This window comes from Heterodontus francisci, chromosome 39 (assembly GCF_036365525.1).
Source record: "Heterodontus francisci isolate sHetFra1 chromosome 39, sHetFra1.hap1, whole genome shotgun sequence".
NCBI lineage: Eukaryota > Metazoa > Chordata > Chondrichthyes > Heterodontiformes > Heterodontidae > Heterodontus > Heterodontus francisci.
The window spans coordinates 39716976-39738119 of NC_090409.1; the positions used below are offsets into that span (position 1 = coordinate 39716976).

Below are 21144 nucleotides of genomic sequence, written 5' to 3' on the forward strand. Positions count from 1 at the left end.
TCTGGGGCTCTTAATACACCCGTAGTTTGCAATGCACCCATGGATTATAATATTCTCATAGTTTGTAATACACCTGTGGTTTGTAATATACCCAGGGCTCATCATACACCCATGGTTTGTAATGTATCTGGGACTTGTAATACACCCGTGGTTCATAATATACCTGGAGCTCGTAATATACCCAGAGTTTGTAATCCACTGGGGGTTGAGAATATACATGGGGCCTGTAATATACCAAAGGTTTGTAATACATCCGGGTTTGTAATATACCTTGGGCTCGTAATATACCCGGGGTTTGTAATACACCTGTGGTTTCTAATAGACTTGGGGTTCAGCATGTAGCCTAACTAGCCATTTGTGACTTCCTCTCCACCTTAAGTTCCCACTGCGGCAAATTTATCATTCTGTAAGTTTAAACGAAATGTTGGAAGTTGAATTGCTCTAGCGCCTTCCACCACCTCAGGGTGTCCTAAACCAATGAAGTACTTTATGAAGTGTTATCACTGTGGTAATGTAGGAAACGTGACAGGCAGGGGGAAAGGGGCAAGGATATTTATTTCATTGGGAGCCAGGTTTGACCAGGTTCTATGCAGCATTCAGCAGGGCCCAGTTTAAATAGAGCTGATGGGTCTGGCCAATTTCCATTTCTCTTTCTGTGGGGGGGGGTGGCTGCTTCTGCTGGAACTGCAATTAGTTTCCGGGTCAGGAGAAAGTTGGAGGCACATAGCTGGAAAAAAAAAAGATTCGATATTTATACAGCGGCTTTTACCAACTTGAAGTGTTGTAATTTGCGCACAGCAAGCTCCCACAAACGGTAACATAATAATGATCCAGATCACCTGCTTAGTGATGTTAATTGAGGCATAAATATTGTCCCCAGGACACCGGGGAGAACTCCCCACCCCACACCCCACCCCCCGCCCTCCTCTTCTTCCAAATAGTGGCCGTGGGATCTTTTACACCCACCTGAGAGGGCAGACGGGGGCCTCGGTTTGATGTCTCATCTGAAAGACAGCACCTCTGACAGTGCAGTTCTCCCTCAGTACTGACCCTCCGACAGTGCAGCACTCCCTCAGTACTAAACCTCCGACAGTGCAGCACTCCCGAAGTACTGACCCTCTGACAGTGCAGCACTCCCTCAGTACTGACCCTCTGACAGTGCAGCACTCCCTCAGTACTGACCATCTGACAGTGCAGTTCTCCCTCAGTACTGACCCTCCGACAGTGCAGCACTCCCTCAGTACTAAACCTCCGACAGTGCAGCACTCCCTCAGTACTGACCCTCTGACAGTGCAGCGCTCCCTCAATACTGACCCTCCGACAGTGCAGTGCTCCCTCAATACTGACCCCCCAACAGTGCAGCGCTCCCTCAATACTGACCCTCCGACAGTGCAGCACTCCCCCAGTACTGACCCTCCGAAGGTGCAGCACTCCCTCTGTACTGACCCTCCGACAGTGCAGCACTCCCTCAGTACTGACCGACAGTGCAGCACTCCCTCAGTACTGACCCTCTGACAGTGCAGCGCTCCCTCAGTACTGACACTCCGACAGTGCAGCACTCCCTCAGTACTGACCCTCCGAAGGTGCAGCACTCCTTCAGTACTGACCCTTTGACAGTGCAGCACTCCCTCAATACTGACCCTCCGAAGGTGCAGCACTCCCTCAGTACTGACCCTCCAACAGTGCAGCACTCCCTCAGTACTGACCCTCCGAAGGTGCAGCACTCCCTCAGTACTGACCCTTTGACAGTGCAGCACTCCCTCAGTACTGACCCTCCGACAGTGCAGCACTCCCTCAGTACTGACCCTTTGACAGTGCAGCACTCCCTCAGTACTGACCCTCCGACAGTGCAGCACTCCCTCAGTACTGACCCTCCGACGGTGCAGCACTCCCTCAGTACTGACCCTCCGAGGGTGCAGCACTCCCTCAGTACTGACCCTCTGACAGTGCAGCACTCCCTCAGTACTGACCCTCCGACAGTGCAACACTCCCTCAGTACTGACCCTCCGACGGTGCAGCACTCCCTCAGTACTGACCCTCCGACGGTGCAGCACTCCCTCAGTACTGACCCTCCGACGGTGCAGCACTCCCTCTGTACTGACCCTCCGACGGTGCAGCACTCCCTCAGTACTGGCACTGGGAGTGTCGGCCTGGATTCGGAAGCTGAAATCTCTCAAACTGGACTTCAAGACATAACCTTCAGCCTGAGAGGCAAGCACGAGCGATAAAACCCACTGAGCTACAGCTGCCACCTCTCTAACACACTGCCGTGCCGTATACTGGGAGTGCTGCGTGAGGGAGGCCTGCAAACACCGGGCAAATAGTTAGTGAGTAACACTGCTACGAAAGACACCAGTGGCAGGAATGGGACAACGCGCGGGCTCAAAGTTGGGCACTCACTCTAAGGTTTGTGATATGTAAGAACGCCAGCTTTTGTTGCGCCAGCACTTTTCCAATTGGTTGGAGTTGGCCCGTCACGACCAACCTCCGAACTGGTTGTTGAAGGCCTCGATGAAGTCCTGGAAGTCGAATTTGTCCACCTGCAACGCTGAGAGGAGGAAGATGCGGGGGAAGTTCATCCCAGCCGACTGCAGCTTCTTGCTGAAGTGCTTACGGATCTCGCGGAGCAGGTCCCCCTGGTTGAAGTTCTGCTGCTTGGTGTTGCGCATGTAGATGTCGATCTTGGTGCGGACGAAGAAGAAGGACTTGCCCATCTTCTCGATCTCCTTGACCAGGTAGAGGACCTCCTCGGCCACCCGGTTGCTGGTGGTGACGATGAAGAAGTCGTACGAGCGCAGGTCCACCTTCTCCAGGTAGGACTGCTGTTTTATCTCGCTGGCTTCAATACCGGGCAGGTCCCACAGGAGGATTCTGGGGTTGGCTTGGTAAAGGTAGGAGCGTGGCAGTGCCTTGCAGCTGCCGCTGGGTGTGACCTCTTCCTCACTGTCAACGCCCCGCATGCTGTGCACCAGGGTCGTTTTCCCAGATTCCACTGGCCCTGTCACCGCCACGTTGATGAATTGCTTTGCAGGCGGGAGCTGACTTTTCTTGATGCTGCTTCTCTTTAGACACTGCGTCTGTCCCACTGCTGTCCGCCCGAGATAGTAGATGATGGCATTTTTGAGTGAGATGACCGCCTCGTAAAAGAACATCATCATTTCCTGCAAATAATAATTGCCCGATTAAAACAAAAAGCTAAACGGCTAGACAGAAAACCAGGCAAGCGCAGACTTCTGCAGGAAGAGAGGGACCTGAGGGTGCATGTGCATCGATCTTTGAAGGTGGCAGGACATAGTGAGAGACTGGTTAGTAAAGCACATGGGATCTTGGGCTTCATATTGTCATGCTAGGCCTCCTACCGGCCAAGAATGAGGCACATTAATTTTGTCATGAACATTGATTTTAAACTGTTACTGGAGTGAAGAAAGGACTTGCTAAACAGATCAGCCGTGGCTGGGAAAGACATTTGCGTATTAACAGACAGTGTTTGGAAGGACAAAGCAGCCATTCCCTGTTTTCAACCCACAATGGACTTTTGATCACCAAACATTGAAGGTGGGGGAGCTCGCATTCCAAGTTGACTGCTAAGGTGGCCGAATGCACAAACGGACGTGGTCAGACCAGTTAGTCACATGACTAACCTGCTGAGTCTAACCCACCTGAGTTTTTTTTTGAATTTGTACAAACAGTTTGGGCAGAAAGCAGAATGCTCCTGGACTGAGAAGATCTCTCCTGGCTGGCTCGCCATAGCCTCTCCTGTCTGCCTGTTCCCGTCTCCTTCCCACAAGCCTCTGAGAAAAGTCTCCTACAGCGAACAAGGTTTAAGAAGAATACTGGGCCCCAACAAAAAGCAAGCTCTACCTACAATCAAGGACTCTGCAGTGAGCTCGAAAAACTGTAACAAAAACTTTTCAGATATTGCCTCAAACTTTTCCCCTTTATTTTTCTTCTGCTCCTTTCTGTCTCTATCTGCATGTGTGGGCGCGTCATGTGTCCGTAGGCGTCAACCGAATTAGAGTTTAAGTTTAATTTTAATAAATTTCAACCTTTCTTCTTTAAACATAAGAAAGCCTGTTTGTGCTGGTTTCTTTGCCTTATAATTGGAAACCGGTGAACAAGGATTCAGCAAGGGGGAAGCTAAAAACAGGGTGTGTTTAAAATTAAACCCTGTTACAGTAAGACCAGGCGAAAAGGGAACCCAAGACCCCTTTCTCACCTGGTTGTAACAATATATAGAGGCATTGAGTACAAAAGCAGGGAAGTTATGCTGAACCTTTATAAAGCTCTGGTTCGGCCACAACTGGAGTATTGGGTCCAGTTCTGGTCACCACACTTCAGGAGGATGTGAGTGCCCTTGAGAGGGTGCAGAGGAGATTTACCAGAATGTTTCCGGGGATGGAGGATTTTAGTCACAAGGTTAGGTTGGAGAAGCTGGGGTTGTTCTCCTCGGAGCAAAGGAGATGTGGGGAGATTTGACACAGGTGTAGAAAATAATAACAGGTGTAGGGGAAATACGAGGAAGAAATGTTTTACACAGTGGGTGTTAATGACCTGGAACTCACTGCCCACGAGGAGATGATCAGTGACTTCAAGAGGAAATTGAATGGCCATGTGAAGGAAATACAGGGCTCTGGGGATCAAGCGGGGGAGTGGGCTGATTGGAGTGCTCCGTGGAGTGCCGACATGGACTTGATGGGTTGAATGGCCTCCTTCTGTGCTGTAAATGATGCCATTCATCGAATCTACCAGCACAGGAGGAGGCCATTCGGCCCATCATGCCTGTGCCAGCTCTTTGAAAGAGCTAGCCAATTAGTCCCCACTCTCCCCCCCCCCCCCCCCACTGTTCTTTGCCCATCGCCCTGCAAATTTTTCCCCTTCCAGTATTTCTCCAATTCCCCCTTTTGAAAGTTACTATTGAATCTGCTTCCACCGCCCTTTCAGGCAGCGCGTTCCAGATCACAACATCTCACTGCGTCAAAATATCTGCGCGTCTGGGGGCATCAGTACGTGAGCTGAATCCTGTCAGTCTGCGGGCGGAGGGACTTTTAACTGGTCCCAATTTGGCCATGAGGTGAGATCCTTACGAACCCGGATGAAGCTAATTTCTCTGCTTCTCTCTCCACGGATGCTGCCTGACCTGCTGAGTATTTCCAGCACTTTCTGCTTTCATTTCTAATTTCACTGGCACTGAGTTTAACTGGTTTGCACCAATGATTTGGCGGATGAGGCATTAAGCATTAATTAGATAATAATTGGAGATTAATTTGAGATTCATCAGCAAATAAATGGAAATTAATTAGGCAGTAATTGGAGATTAGAGATAGATTAGGTGATAATTGGAGATTGATTACATATTAATGAGGTAATAATTGGATATTCATTATGTAATGGATTAATTGGAAAATAATGAGGTAATAATTGGAGATTAATTATATATTAATTAGGTGATAATTGGATATTCATTAATAGATTAATTGGAAAATAATTAGGTAATATTGAGATTAATTATATATTAATTAGATGATAATTAGATATTCATTAGGTAATTGATTAATTGGAAAATAATTAGGTAATAATTGGAGGTAATTATATATTAATTAGGTGGTAATTGATATTCATTAATAGATTAATTAATTGGAAAATAATGAGGTAATAATTGGATATTAATTATATATTAGTTAGGTGATGATTGGATATTCATTAATATATTAATTGGAAAATAATTAGGTAATATTGGAGATTAATTATATATTAATTAGATGATAATTAGATATTCATTAGGTAATTGATTAATTGGAAAATAATTAGGTAATAATTGGAGGTAATTATATATTAATTAGGTGGTAATTGATATTCATTAATAGATTAATTAATTTGAAAATATTTAGGTAATAATTGGATATTAATTATATATTAATTAGGTGATGATTGGATATTCATTAATATATTAATTGGAAAATAATTAGGTAATATAGGAGATTAATTATATATTAATTAGATGATAATTAGATATTCATTAGGTAATTGATTAATTGGAAAATTAGGTAATAATTAGAGGTAATTATATATTAATTAGATGATAATTGGATATTCATTAATAGATTAATTAATTGGAAAATAATTAGGTAACAATTGGATATTATATATTCTTCTTCTTTGGCCTCCTTGTATTGAGAGACAATGGATACGCGCCTGGAGGTGGTCAGTGGTTTGTGAAGCAGCGCTTGGAGTGGCTATAAAGGCCAATTCTGGAGTGACAGGCTCTTCCACAGGAGCTGCAGATAAAATTTGTTTGTCGGGGCTGTTGCACAGTTGGCTCTCCCCTTGCGCCTCTGTCTTTTTTCCCGCCAACTGCTAAGTCTCTTCGACTCGCCACTCTTTAGCCCCGCCTTTATTATTATTAATAATAATAATTAATGATTAATAATTATTAATTAGGTGATAATTGGTTAGTCATTAATACATTAATTAATTGGAAAATGATTAGGCAATAATTGGAGATTAATTATATAATAACGAGGTGCTAATCGGAGATTAATTTGGGATCAGTTAGTTAATAATTGGAGGTTAATTCGATAATTGTAGATTAATTTGATAAACGAACAGATTAATTAGGGCATTATTGGAGATTAGATAATAACTGGAGATTAATGGAGCTAAATTAGAATTAGTTAGTTAATTGGAGGTTAATTAGATATTAATTAAATATTAATTAGATAATAATTGGGGATTAATTAGATAATTAAAGGTTATTTAGGTATTAAGATATTAATTTAGGTAATAATTAGATATTAATCGGTGATTATTCAGGGTTTTCCTGCTCCTCCTGCCTGGTTTCAGTGCCCAGAGTCACTGACCATCCTCTAACCCCCGAGGCCTGGCTCCAATTTCAGGCCCCGGTCTCCCCAGGCCTCGGTCCCCCGGCCCTAGGCCCTAGGCCCCGGCCCCGGCCCTACCTCCATGGCAACGCCGCCTGTTTCCAGCCAACGCCTCTGACTGGGGCGCCGTTACTAGGGGGCGGAGCGGGGCGTTGCCAGGGGGCGTGTCCACTGGTTGCCGAGTGCTGTTCCGTCGGTTGCCAAGGGGGGGGGGGAAGGAAAGAGGGGGGGAGGAGGAAAGAGGGAGAGGGGGAGGGGAAGAGGAGGAGGGGAAGAGAGAAGGGGGAAGGGGAAGAGGGGGGAAGAAGAGCGGGAGGGGAAAGAGGGGGCGTGGAAGAGGAGGGGGGAAGAGGGGGAGGGGATGGGGAGGGGGGAAGAGGGGGTAAGAGGTGGGGAAGGGGGGTAAGAGGGGGAGGGGAGGGGGAAGAGGGGGTAAGAGGTGGGGGAGGGGAGGGGGTAAGAGGTGGGGAAGGGGGGTAAGAGGGGGAGGGGAGGGGAAGAGGGGGTAAGAGGTGGGGGAGGGGAGGGGGAAGAGGGGGTAAGAGGTGGGGAAGGGGGGTAAGAGGGGGAGGGGAGGAGGGGGTGGAGGAGGGGGTGGGGAAGGGGGGGTAAGAGGGGGAGGGAAGGGGGGTAAGAGGGGAGGGGAAGGGGGGGTAAGAGGGGGAGGGGGAGGGGAAGGGGGGAAGAGGGGAGGGGAGTGGGGAAGAGGGGTAAGAGGTGGGGAAGGGGGGTAAGAGGTGGGGAAGGGGGGTAAGAGGGGGAGGGGAGGGGGAAGAGGGGGTAAGAGGTGGGGAAGGGGGGTAAGAGGGGGAGGGGAGGAGGGGGTGGGGAAGGGGGGGTAAGAGGGGGAGGGGAAGGGGGGTAAGAGGGGGAGGGGAAGGGGGGGTAAGAGGGGGAGGGGAAGGGGGGGAAGAGGGGGAGGGGAGTGGGGAAGAGGGGAGGGGAGGAAGAGGGGGAGGGGAGTCGAGGAGGAGGGGGAGGGGAGGCGGAAGAGGGGGAGGGGGTAAGAGGGGGAGGGGAGGGGCGGGGAGGGTGAAGAGGGGGAGTGGATGGGGGGAATGGAAATGGGGGAGGGGAAGGGGAGGGGAAGGGGGGAGAGGAGGAGGGGGGAACAGGGGGAGGGTAGGGGGCTGAAGAGGGGGAGGGGAGGAGGGGGGGAACAGGGGGAGGGGAAGAGGGGAGGGGATGGTGTGGGGATGTGGAGGGGGAAGAGGGGGAAGAGGGGGAGGGGAGGTGGGAAGAGATGGGGGAGGGGGGAAGAGGGGGAAGAGGGGGAGGGGAGGTGGAAGAGATGGGGGAGGGGGGAAGAGGGGAAGGGAAAAGGGGAGGGGAAAAGAGGGGGAGGGGAGGGAAGGGGGGAAGAGGTGGAGGGGAAGAGGACTCGGGGAGGGGAAAGGTGGAGGGGGTGGGGGTGGGGGAGGGGAGGGGGAAGAGGGAGAGGGGGAGGGGAAAATAGGAGGAGGGGAGGGGAAAAGGGGGAGGAGGGGGAGGGGAAAGGGGGAGGAGGGGGAGGGGAAAGGGGAAGAAGGGGGAGGGGGAAAGGGGGAGGGGAAATAGGGAGGGGGGAAAGAGGGAGGGGGAAAGAGAGAGGGGGAGGGGGAAAAGGAGAGGGGGAGAGGGGGTAGAGAGGGGGAGGGGGGAAGTGGAAGGAGGGGGAAAGGGGAGGGGGAAAAGGAGAGGAGGTAGCGAGGGGGAAAGGGGAAGAAGGGGGAGAGGGAAAAGGAGAGGGGGTGGAGAGGGGGAGGGGGAAAGGGGAGTGGGAGAGGGGGAGGGGGAAAAGGAGAGGAGGTAGAGAGGGGGAAGAAGGGGGAGAGGGAAAAGGAGAGGGGGTAGAGAGGGAGAGGGGGAGGGGAAAAGGGGAGGGGGAGAGGAAGAAGATGAAATGGGGGGGAGGGGAAGAGGGGGGAGGGAGAAGAGGAATGAAGGGGAGAGGAGAGTTGGAGCAGTTTGGGAGATGGGAGGGGGAGAGGAGGGAAGCAGCAAGGAGGGCTGAAATGGTGGAGGTCCTGGAGGGATGGAGGGGAGTGAAGAGGTGGAGGGAGATGAGGGATGAAGGGGGAGAGGTGGAATGGAGGGGAGAGGAAGAAGGGTTGAAATGATGGAGGGGAGTGAAGTGGTGGAGGAAGGGGAGGATGGAAAGCAGGGAGAGGAGGGAAGGGGAAGTGGGGGAGAGTATGAGGGAGCGATGGGAGGAGAAGGTGGAATGGGAAGCGGAGGGGGAGGAGGGATGGTGAGGGAGAGGACAGGGAGGAGGTTGGGGGTAAGTCAGGAATGGCGTTTAGCTCAGTTCTGTATTGCCGACTGCATTTGGGCGTTTTCAGTGGACACAGCATAAAATGTGCACTGGCCACAGTATTGTAGTTAGGTTATTATCATCTCCAGTGTACACTGGATAAATTAGACCAGATTCAGCTATGACAGCAGGTTTAGCTCTCTCCTTATCTCTCTCTCTGTCTCTCTCTCTCAATTCCTCTCTCTCTCTCTCTTAATTCCTCTCTCTCTCTCTCTCTCTCTCTCACTCTCACTCTCTCTGTGTCTCTCAAGACCCACTCAAGGGACCTGAGCCCCTTAATCCAGGCTGGCACTACCAGTCCAGTAACCCAGGCAGTGCTGCACTGTTGGAGGGTCAGCACTGAGGGAGTGCCGCACTGTTGGAGAGTCAGTACTGAGGGAACGCTGCACTGTCGGAGGGTCAGTACTGAGGGAACGCTGCACTGTCGGAGGGTCAGTACTGAGGGAGCGCTGCACTGTCGGAGGGTCAGTACTGAGGGAGTGCTGCACTGTCGGAGGGTCAGTACTGAGAGAGTGCCGCACTGTCGGAGGGTCAGTACTGTGGGAGTGCTGCACTGTTGGAGGGTCAGTACTGAGGGAGTGCTGCACTGTTGGCCTAGCCGTCTTTCGGATGAGACATTAAACCGAGGCCCCGTGATAGTGTCCATGAAACTACTGGCTTGTTCCCATCTGGTTCACGAATGTCCTTCAGGGAAGGAAATCTTCCTTCCTTACCCGGTCTGGCCTACATGTGTCTCCAGACCCACAGCAATGTGGTTGACTCTTAATTGCCCTTTGAAAAGGCAGAGCAAGAGACTCAATTCTCACTACCACCTGCTTAAGGGGCGATTTGGAATAAGCAATAAATGCTGGCCTTGCAAGCAAAGCCCATGTCCCATGAATCAATTAAAATTCAATACTGATGTATTATTGGCCAGACATTATGAGCAGGGGAATTAGTGTTGTCTGCTTTGCAAAACAAGTTAGAGATCTATCGATTTTTAGCTGTTCATGTGTCTGGGTGGTTTCCCCTGCCCCCCCCAACTGATTGGTGGTGTCTGGGAGTGTTTGATGGTGGGCAGTGTTGAGAGAGCTTTACTCTGTATCTAACCCCCGTGCTGTACCTGTCCTGGGAGTGTTTGATGGGGACAGTGTAGAGGGAGCTTTACTCTGTATCTAACCCCCGTGCTGTACCTGTCCTGGGAGTGTTTGATGGACATTCTGGCGGGAGCTTTACTCTGTATCTAACCCCCGTGCTGTACCTGTCCTGGGAGTGTTTGATGGGACATTCTGGCGGGAGCTTTACCATGTATCTGTTTCAGCTTGCAGAGGAAAACCCTTCGGCCTCCTCCCAGATCATGATGAACCCTTGCTGGCACCAGCTCCGTATCGACTTTCCGGCAATCCCCAGATCGGCTTTCCCCTTTGCAGCTCCGATAACGGAGAGGGTCCCTGTTGGTTTGCCAGCCCGTCCTCTCCGAGCCCCTTCACACCTTGCTCACAATCTGCCAGGGCTAGTTTGTTTCAGAGGGGCCGAGTAACGAAAAGCCCGAAACAGCGGCGATCGCAGGAGACTCGCGGAGGGTCCAGGTACGCAGATCATTCAAATGTAACAAACGGGTGCAGTGAGGCTGATGGAATGCTGCCCTTTATATCTGCAGGACTGGAAATACGAGGGGGGTGGGGGAGACGTCATGCTGGTCCGACCACACCTGGAGCTACTGGGAGCAGTTCTGGGCCCCCCCTACCTTAGGAAGGAGATATTGGCCTTGGAGAGAGTGCAGTGTAGATTTACCAGAATGATACCGGGACGCCAAGGGTTAAATTACGAGGAGAAATTCCACAAACCAGTTATGAGGTGGAGGAGCAGCCGAGATCTCACCGAATGGAGGGGCCGGAAAGCTCCGAGTTCTGACGGCGTGACGGCTGCTCTTTCTCAGAATGGCTCCAGCCACCATCCCCTCCCCCCACACACACACACACCAGCTCGTCCGAGGCACTGGCCTCAGGATTTACATATGGATTTTCTCTGTCTAGACGGCGAAAACAGGATTGATTTCCTCAGGCACAGTAAAAACCCAATACATCTTGTCGATTGGCTTGCTGCACACCCTAGGTCAAAGGCAATCAGCATCATGAGAGGCATCTTTCTTTCCCAGCTCCTGTCAGCATGTGTGGACAGCACTGCTGAATGGCTTAACCCTTTCCCCCTCTGGAATTCTGCTCTAACACAGGCGCCTGAAATGCAGATGGCTGCAGTCAATATTTATAGAGTCCATCCTGAATGAGATGAGACGTTAAACCGAGGCCCCCCGTCTGCCGTCTCAGGTGGGTGTAAAAGATCAGGGGTGGCGGGGGGGGGAGTTCTCCCGGTGCCCTGGGGACAATATTTATCGCAACCGACATCACTGAAAGAAAACATGATCGGGGTCGTTATCACACCGCTGTTTGTGGATCTTGCTGTGCGCAAATTGGCTGCCTCGTTTCCGACGTAACAGCAGTGACCATTCAGTCCTTCATTTTCGGTGAAGCTGTTTGGGGTGTTCTGAGGAGGTGAAAGACGCTAGAGAAATGCAAGTCTTTCTTGTCTGAATTGAGGGCTGATATTTGGAAGGTTTTGACACCGAGTGCGACCGACACAGAGTCTGTCAGAGCCGGGAACCAAGGCGGGCAGAGGGAGTTAGGATACCGATCAGCTATGATCTTATTGGATGGCGGAACAGGCTTGAGAGGGGCCGAATGGGCCTCCTCCTGTTCTTGTGTAACAGGCTCGAGAGGGGCCAAATGGGCCTCCTCCTGTTCCTGCGTAACAGGCTCGAGAGGGGGCCGAATGGGCCTCCCCCTATTCCTGTGTAACAGGCTTGAGAGGGGCCGAATGGGCCTCCTCCTGTTCCTGTGTAACAGGCTCGAGAGGGGGCCGAATGTGCCTCCTCCTATTCCTGTGTAACAGGCTCGAGAGGGGCTGAATGGGCCTCCTCCTGTTCCTGTGTAACAGGCTCGAGAGGGGCCGAATGGGCCTCCTCTTGTTCCTGTGTAACAGGCTCGAGAGGGGGCTGAATGGGCCTCCTCCTGTTCCTGTGTAACAGGCTCGAGAGGGGCTGAATGGGCCTCCTCCTGTTCCTGTGTAACAGGCTCGAGAGGGGCTGAATGGGCCTCCTCCTGTTCCTGTGCAACAGCCTCGAGAGGGGCCGAATGGGCCTCCTCCTGTTCCTGTGTAACAGCCTCGAGAGGGGCTGAATGGGCCTCCTCCTGTTCCTGTGTAACAGGCTCGAGAGGGGCTGAATGGGCCTCCTCCTGTTCCCGTGTAACAGGCTCGAGAGGGGCTGAATGGGCCTCCTCCTGTTCCTGTGTAACAGGCTCGAGAGGGGCTGAATGGGCCTCCTCCTGTTCCCGTGTAACAGGCTCGAGAGGGGCCGAATGGGCTTCTCCTGTTCCTGTTCTTGTTCCAAAAGTGGAAATCCCTTGACCTGTGGGTGAATTCGCAAGACTGGAGAACTGAGGGCGTGGGATTGGAAGGCGGGGAGTGTAAAAGATTCGGAGGCAGTGATATCGTGACATTTTGGTGGGGAGTTGGGGGACGGGGATTGAGTGGAAAGGAACAACTTGCTGAAGAGTGGGAGGCCTGGCGACGGATACAGAGACAGAAGCAAGCGAAAGTGAGAGGCATGTAGAGAGACACGTAACAACTTGCATTTTATCCAGCGCTTCTCACAGTCGCAAGAACAGAATCAGACAAAAAATTGACACCAAATGTGATATTAGGGACGGGTGACGAAAAGCTGGGTCAGTGAGGTAGGTTTTAAGTCGCCCCTTGAAGGAGGGGAACGAGAGAGAGCGAGAGAGAGGTGGAGAGGAAATTCCAGAGTTAGGCGGCGGAGGGCTTCACCTGTCGTGGTGGAACAGGAGTCTGGGAGATGGACAAGACGCCTTCGAGAACTGTAATCCGCTGACCCCTAACCCTTGACCTCCGTCCCCAGACCGCCCCCCCCCCCCCCCCCCCGCCTCCACTACTCCACCCAACCCCAGGTCTCCTCAGTGATGGGCGCGGGCTGACGTACGTGCAGGATTCGGGTGGGGGGGGGGTTTATTCCCAAAAAAATTTTTATTTTTAAAAACCCCGCAGTTCATAAAAACTTTCAATAAACAGAAAAAAACAAAGTTTATTCCCCCTCCCGAATTACCCACTCCTCCATTAGTTTGGATTGCACACCGACTGGCAGAGTGGTAATGCATCACGATTTGCAGAATAAGACCAAAAATCGATCAAATTTAATACAGGAGATTGTGATGATCGATACAGGTGTAAATTGCAGGGTATTGAATGTGGCAGGCTCCTATTTTAAGACCAATCCATATTCCGAATAGCTGCAGCCTCCGAGGGAGGGGAACTCATTATTGAGATGCTTTATAAATATTGGTGAAAGCCTTCGGAACAGGAGCTGCACTCAACACATGAATCGCCTGACTGCAGCATTGACGACTATTGATGGTCATGTTATTAATGGATATTTCTAGTTTCCAGCCTCCTCTATCGCCTCAAGTTGCAGAACCCAGCTGGCTCCTGTTTCCACCAGACACCTCCTGAGAGGGCAGACGAGCTCACAGACTTTAATAAACCATAAAAGAATGAGCAAATGGCATTGATATCCAGTTAGTCCCCACTCTCCCCCCCTGCTCTTTCCCCATCTCCCTGCAAATTTTTCCCCTTCCAGTATTTCTCCAATTCCCCCCTTTTGAAAGTTACTATTGAATCTGCTTCCACCGCCCTTTCAGGCAGCGCGTTCCAGATCACAACAACTCACTGCGTCAAAAAAATTCTCCTCCTCTCCACCCCTCTGGTTCTTTTACCGAATATCCTCAATCTGTGTCCCTCTGGTTACCGACCCTCCTGCCACTGGGAGCGGTTTCTCCTCATTTACTCCGTCAAAAAACCCCTCATGATTTTGAACGCCTCGATTAAATCTCCCCCTTAACCTTCTCTGCTCTAAGGAGAACAATCCCAGCTTCTCCCAGTCTCTCCACATTAACTGAAGTCCAACAACCTCGTCGGCAGCAAGTTCCAGCTCATTACCACCTGCTGTGTAAACACATTCTTCCTCATATTCCCCCGAGCATCTCTTGCCCAAAACCTTCAATCCGTGTCCCCTTTAACTTTTGTTAATGGGAACAGTTTTTCTTTGTCTAACTTATCTAAGCCAGTCATAATCTTGTACACTTCTATTAAATCTCCCATCAATCTCCTTTACTCCAGGGAGAACAACCCCAGCTTTTCCAACCTAACCTTGTAACTAAAATTCCTCATCCCAGGAACCATTCTGGTAAATCTCCTCTGCACCCTCTCAAGGACCCTCACATCCTTCCTGAAGTGTGGTGACCAGAACTGGACCCAATACTCCAGTTGGGACCTAACCAGAGCTTTATAAACGTTCAGCATAACTTCCCTGCTTTTGTACTCAATGCCTCTATTTATAAATCCCAAGATCCCATATGCTTTACTCACCACTCTCTCAATATGTCCTGCCACCGTCAATGATCGCAGGTCCCTCTGTTCCTGCACGCTCTTTAGACCTGTGCCATTAAGTGTACATTGCTTCTCCTTATTCCTTCTGCCAAAATGCATCACCTCACACTTGTCTGTATTAAATTCCATCTGCCACTTGTCTGCCCATTCTGCCAGCCTATCTATGTCCTGTTGCAGGTAGTTCATATCATGCTCAGTGTTTGCCACACCTCCAGGTTTGGTATCATTGGCAAATTTTGATATTCTCCTCTGTATTCCAAGATCCTAATCATTTATATATAGCAGAAAAAGCAGTGGTCCCAGCACTGACCCTTAGAGAACACCACTGTCTACCGTCCTGCAGTCTGAAAAACACCATTTACCACCACTCACCGTTTTCTATCCTTAAGCTAATTTTTTTTATCCAATTGGACACTAACTTGCCTATTCCACGAGCCTCAGTTTTGTTAACTAAGCCTCAGCCTTTCATGTGATACTTTATCAAAGGCTTTCTGAAAATCTAAATAGACAACATCCACTACATTCCCTTCATCAACCTTCTCTGTTACTTAATCAAAAAATTCAATTAGATTAGTCAAGCATGATCTGCCTTTTACAAATCCATGCTGGCTCTCCCTAATTAACTCAAACTTCTCTAAGTGTCTGTTGATATTTTTCCTAATTATAGTTTCTAAAAGCTTACCCACAACTGATGTTAAACTAATTGGCCTACAGTTGATAGGACTATCCTTACACCCTTTCTTGAATAATGGTGTCAACATTTGCCACTCTCTAATCGTCTGGCACCTCCCCATAGCCAGGGAAGATTGGCAGATTATGATAAGCCCTTCCGCTATCTCCAACCTCACTTCCTTTAGCAACCTGGGATGCAAATCATTCGGACAAGGTGAATTATCTACCCTCAGCATCGGCAGCCTTTCCAGGACATCTTCCCTCTCAATTTTTGCCATTGCTTCCATTGATATTTTGTCAGATTCCACTGACATACGAACATACGAATTCGGAGCAGAAGTAGGCCATTCGGCCCCTCGAGCCTGTGCCGCCATTCAATAAGATCATGGCTGATCTGTTTGTGTCTCGAATTCCACATTCCCATCTACCCTCGATAATCTTTGATTCCCTCGCCTAACAAGAATCTATCTACCTCCGCCTTAAAAATATCAATGACCCCGCCTCCACCACCTTCTGAGGCAAAGAGTTCCAAAATTGCACAACCCTCTGAGAGAAAAAAATTCTCCTCCTCTCTGTCTTAAAAGGGGGACCCCTAATTTTAAAATAGCGTCCCCCTAGTTCTGGACTCACCCACAAGAGGAAACATCCTGTCCACATCCACCTTGTCAAGACCGTTCAGGATCTTATAAACTTCAATCAAGTCTCCCCTCACTCTTCTAAACTCCAGTAAAAACAAGCCCAGTCTGTCCAACCTTTCCTCATCAGACAACCCACTCATTCCAGGTATCAATCTAATAAACCTCCTCTGAATCGCCTCCAACGCATTCACATTCTTCCTTAAATAAGGAGATCAAAACTGCGCACAGTACTCCAGATGTGGTCTCACCAATGCCCTGTATAACTGAAGCATAACCTCCTTACTTTTATTTTCAATTCCTCTCGTAATAAAGGATAGCATTCCGTTAGCCTTCTTTATGACTTGCTGTACCTGCGTACTAACTTCCTTAGTAGACACTGATACATTATTATTATTATATATTACCCTCTTTGTCCCTAATAGGCCCCACTCCAACTCTTAATACTCGCTTACTATTTACATGCTGGTAGCTGATTTTTGGGTTCCCTTTTATGTTTACTGCCATTCTGATCTCATATTCTCTCTTTGCCGTCTTTTTTCCCTCTTCACCTCCCCTCCCAACTTATTGTATATGGCCTGGTTCTCACTTGAAGAATTCACCTCCTGAAAACAGTTAATAACATTACCATGTTTTACCATCGCCGCATCATTCAGTAATAGTGAACAGTACATTAACACCCATTGACTCATCGTATCCCAATCACTCACTGGGTATTATTGGATATAGGCTGGGGGAAGATTAGGACGAGGAGGCACAGTCTAAAAATTAACCTAGACCTTTCAGGAATGAAATTAGGAAACAGTTCACACAAAGGGTGTGGAGTATTACGGTAAGGACAGAAGACATTCGATAAAGTTCCACATAAGAGGCTGTTAGCTAAAATTATAGCTCATGGAATTGAAGGCAAATTATTGACCAGGTTTGATGATTGGTTAGGTGGCAGCAGACAGAGACTTGGGATAATTGGTATGCACTCAAAATGAGTTAGATAACATAATAGAGTCGGCAAGCCAGGTTTTCTGATGGCACAGAGGTGGTTGGTGCAGTAGGCAGTGCAGATGGAAGCATAACATTGCAAAGAGACATTGGTAGATCAAGTGAGTGCGAGGAACTGGAAATTCAACACAGGTCAACGTGAGGTCATGTTTCTCGGGCTGGAGGAAGGTTTGTCGTGGAGCTCCCCCAAGGGTCGGGGTTAGGACCCTTGCTGTTCGTGACATATACTAATGAACTGGACCTTGGTGTACAGGGCACAGTTTCAAAATTTGTGGACGATACAACATTTGGAAACATTGTGAACTGTGAGAAAGAAAGTGTAGAATTGCAAAAGGACATCGATAGTTTGGTGAAATGGGCGGACAAGTGGCAGATGAAATTTAGTGCAGAGAAGTGTGGTGTGATTAATTTTGGTAGGAAGAACATGGAGAGAGAATATAGAATAAAGGGTAAAATTCTAAAGAGGGTGCAGGAGCAGAGGGACCTGGGTGTATATGTGCATAACTCATTGAAGGTGGCAGGACAGGTTGAGAGAGCGGTTAATAAAACATACAGTGTCCTGGGCTTTATTAATAGGGGTATAGAGTACAAGAGCAAGGAAGTTATGTTGAACTTGTAAAGAACACTGGTTTGGCCTCAACTGGAGCATTGCGTCCAGTTCTGTGCGACATACGTTAGGAAGGATGAAAAGGCATTAGAGAGGGTGCAGGAAAGATTCACCAGAACGGTTCCAGGGAGGAGTGACTTCAGTTACGTGGATAGATTGGAGAAGCTGGGACTGTTCTCCTTAGAGAGGAGAAGGTTGAGAGGAGATTTGATCGAGGTGTTCGAAATCACCAGGGCTCCGGACAGAGTCGATCGGGAGAAACTGTTCCCGTTGGCGGAAGGATGGAGAGTCACAGGACACCGATTTAAGCCGATTGGAGAAAGAAGCAATGGTGGCATGGGGTGGGGGGGGTGGGGGGGGAAACTTGCTGAAGTGGTGAAAAGCTAGGAAAAGCAGACATCCAAAGGGATTTTGCAGTCAGGTACAAAAATAAACAAAAAGGTGAATGGAATGCTTGTGTTTATAGCTAGAGGGCTGGAATATAAAAGAGGAGGAAGTTTTGCTGCAGCTGTACATAGTCCAGGTTACAGCACATCTGGAGCAACTGTGTACAGTTCAGGACACATCCTTACAGAGGATCTATTAGCCCTTGGAGGGAGTCCACTGCAGACTCACCAGAATGTTAGCAGGGCTCCAAGGGTTAAATTGAGCAGATAGATTCCATTAACTAGGCTGGAATATCGAAGGTTTAGGAGCAATCTGAATTAGCATTTTGGAAGAAATTGATAGAGTCAAAAGAGAGAAACTTTTCCCACTGGACAAGTGGGACAGAACCTTAAAACTGGAGGTGGGCCATTCAGGAGAGAAATTAGGAAACAATTCTTCGCACAAAGGGTGGTAGAAGTGTAGATATCTTTCCCACAAAAAGCAGTGGTTTCTGGGGCTCAGTTATTCAGTTTAACTCTAGACGAGGGTAGAAAACTGTGAATGGAGTTGCTACAGATCAGCCAATATCTCACTGAATGGCAGAACAGGCTCAAGAGGGGCTGAATGCACCTCCTTCTGTTCCTGTGTAACAGGCTCGAGAGGGGCTGAATGGGCCTCCTCCTGTTCCTGTGTAACAGGCTCGAGAGGGGCTGAATGGGCCTCCTCCTGTTCCTGTGTAACAGGCTCAAGAGGGGCTGAATAGGCCTCCTCCTGTTCCTGTGTAACAGGCTCGAGAGGGGGCTGAATGGGCCTCCTTCTGTTCCTGTGTAACAGGCTCGAGAGGGGGCTGAATGGGCCTCCTCCTGTTCCTGTGTAACATGCACGAGAGGGGCTGAATGGGGTTTCCTCCTGTTCCTGTGTAACAGGCTCAAGGGGGACTGAATGGGCCTCCTCCTGTTCCTGTGTAACAGGTTTGAGGGGGGCTGAATGGGCCTCCTCCTGTTCCTGTGTAACAGGCTCGAGAGGGGCTGAATGGGCCTCCTCCTGTTCCTGTGTAACAGGCTCAAGGGGGGCTGAATGGTGTTTCCTCCTGTTCCTGTGTAACAGGCTCGAGAGGGGCTGAATGGGCCTCCTCCTGTTCCTGTGCAACAGGCTCGAGAGGGGGCTGAATGGGCCTCCTCCTGTTCCTGTGTAACAGGCTCAAGGGGGGCTGAATGGTGTTTCCTCCTGTTCCTGTGTAACAGGCTCGACAGGGGCTGAATGAGCCTCCTCCTGTTCCTGTGTAACAGGCTCGAGAGGGGGCTGAATGGGCCTCCTCCTGTTCCTGTGCAACAGGCTCGAGAGGGGGCTGAATGGGCCTCCTCCTGTTCCTGTGTAACAGGCTCGAGAGGGGGCTGAATGGTGTTTCCTCCTGTTCCTGTGTAACAGGCTCGAGAGGGGCTGAATGGGCCTCCTCCTGTTCCTGCGTAACAGGCTCGAGAGAGAGGCTGAATGGGTCTCCTCCTGTTCCCGTGTAACAGGCTCGAGAGGGGCTGAATGGGCCTCCTCCTGTTCCTGTGTAACAGGCTCGAGAGAGGCTGAATGGGCCTCTTCCTGTTCCTGTGTAACAGGCTCGAGAGAGGCTGAATGGGCCTCCTCCTGTTCCCGTGTAACAGGCTCGAGAGAGGCTGAATGGGCCTCCTCCTGTTCCTGTGTAACAGGCTCGAGAGAGAGGCTGAATGGGTCTCCTCCTGTTCCTGTGTAACAGGCTCGAGAGAGGCTGAATGGGCCTCCTCCTGTTCCTGTGTAACAGGCTCGAGAGAGAGGCTGAATGGGTCTCCTCCTGTTCCCGTGTAACAGGCTCGAGAGGGGCTGAATGGGCCTCCTCCTGTTCCTGCGTAACAGGCTCGACAGGGGCTGAATGGGCCTCCTCCTGTTCCTGTGTAACAGTCTCCTCATTCCGATTATACAAATTTATGCAGAAGTATTACAGTTGTTTACTGTAGATAACCAAAGGGAGAGGTGGAAGGGTTAGGGGACTAGAGGGATGGTCTTCGATGGGAGAGTTAGGGGACTTGAGGGATGGTCTTCGATGGGAGAGTTAGGGGATTAAAGGGATGGTCTTCGATGGGAGAGTTAGGGGATTAAAGGGATGGTCTTCGATGGGAGAGTTTGGGGCCTGGAGGGATGGTCTTCAATGGGAGAGTTAGGGGACTAGAGGGACGGTCTTCGATGGGAGAGCTAGGGGACTAGAGGGATGGTCTTCGATGGGAGAGTTAGGGGATTGAAGGGATGGTCTTCGATGGGTGAGTTAGGGGATTAGAGGGACGGTCTTCGATGGGAGAGTTAGGGGATTAGAGGGACGGTCTTCGATGGGAGAGTTAGGGGACTAGAGGGACGGTCTTCGATGGGAGAGTTAGGGGATTAAAGGGATGGTCTTCGATGGGAGAGTTAGGGGACGAGAGGGATGGTCTTCGATGGGAGAGTTAGGGGACTAGAGGGATGGTCTTCGATGGGAGAGTTAGGGGACGAGAGGGACGGTCTTCGATGGGAGAGTTAGGGGACGAGAGGGATGGTCTTCGATGGGAGAGTTAGGGGATTAAAGGGATGGTCTTCGATGGGAGAGTTAGGGGACTAGAGGATGAGCCTTGTTGGCCTGAAGGATCATTTCTTATCCTTGCCCTTTCTGCTAGCTTCATCACTTTTCTAAGCGGCATAACACTGTCACAGGTCATTGAAATGCACAATTTAAAACTTGCTGCCAACACTGAGTTACTTGCTCCAGGCTGCTGCCTTGGAGACCGGCACTCGTAGAGTTAATAGCCCTGGCACAGAACTGCACATACCTTCTCGCCTGCCTTCCTCTGGGCAGGGGGGGAGAGTGGGGGAGGGGCGGCCACTGTCATCTCTTTTTTTTTCCCTCTTCTGCTCCAATCAAGTTCACATTCAGGAGCGAGGGAGTGAGCAGTGTCTGGGCAGTGTCTGCCGAGGCTGGGAGCTGCCTGCAAGAGGCCACACAGAGTAGGTGTTCATTGTTTCTCCACACTCCCATCAAGGGAAAAAGCCAGGAGGGAGGGAGCGGAGGAACGCAGGAACAGGAGGAGGCCATTCCGCCCCTCGAGCCTGTTCTGTCATTCAATGAGATCCTGCCTTGTCTCCATAATACCTCAATATCAGAAATCTCTCGATCCCAGATTGGCGACAGTTCACTGAACC

General features: G+C 50.0%; 1 protein-coding gene across 2 annotated transcripts; it reads right to left on the bottom strand.

Annotated features, from left to right (window-relative positions):
- Window positions 1–536: 536 nt before the first annotated feature.
- LOC137352672 (interferon-gamma-inducible GTPase 10-like) lies at window positions 537–20918 on the bottom strand. Of its 2 annotated transcripts, none has more exons than XM_068018383.1 (3): window positions 20775–20918; window positions 2401–3161; window positions 537–727 (listed from the first exon to the last, which is right to left on the bottom strand). In XM_068018383.1, exons 1-2 carry the CDS (start codon window positions 20832–20834, stop codon window positions 2475–2477), a joined length of 747 nt encoding a protein of 248 aa, XP_067874484.1. In that variant the 5' UTR covers window positions 20835–20918; the 3' UTR covers window positions 537–727; window positions 2401–2474. The 2 variants fall into 2 exon arrangements, with proteins under 2 accessions (XP_067874484.1, XP_067874485.1); XM_068018384.1 differs by lacking the exon at window positions 20775–20918 and adding an exon at window positions 10998–11082.
- Between the last annotated feature and the right edge of the window lie 226 nt (window positions 20919–21144).

Bases quoted from the DNA above. Each gene is read 5' to 3' on its own strand.
- LOC137352672 (XM_068018383.1), bottom strand. From the start codon at position 20,834: ATGACAGTGGCCGCCCCTCCCCCACTCTCCCCCCCTGCCCAGAGGAAG. The intron at 3,162-20,774 runs GTATGTGCAGTT...TATTATTTGCAG, and splicing joins AGAGGAAGGCAGGCGAGAAG to GAAATGATGATGTTCTTTTA.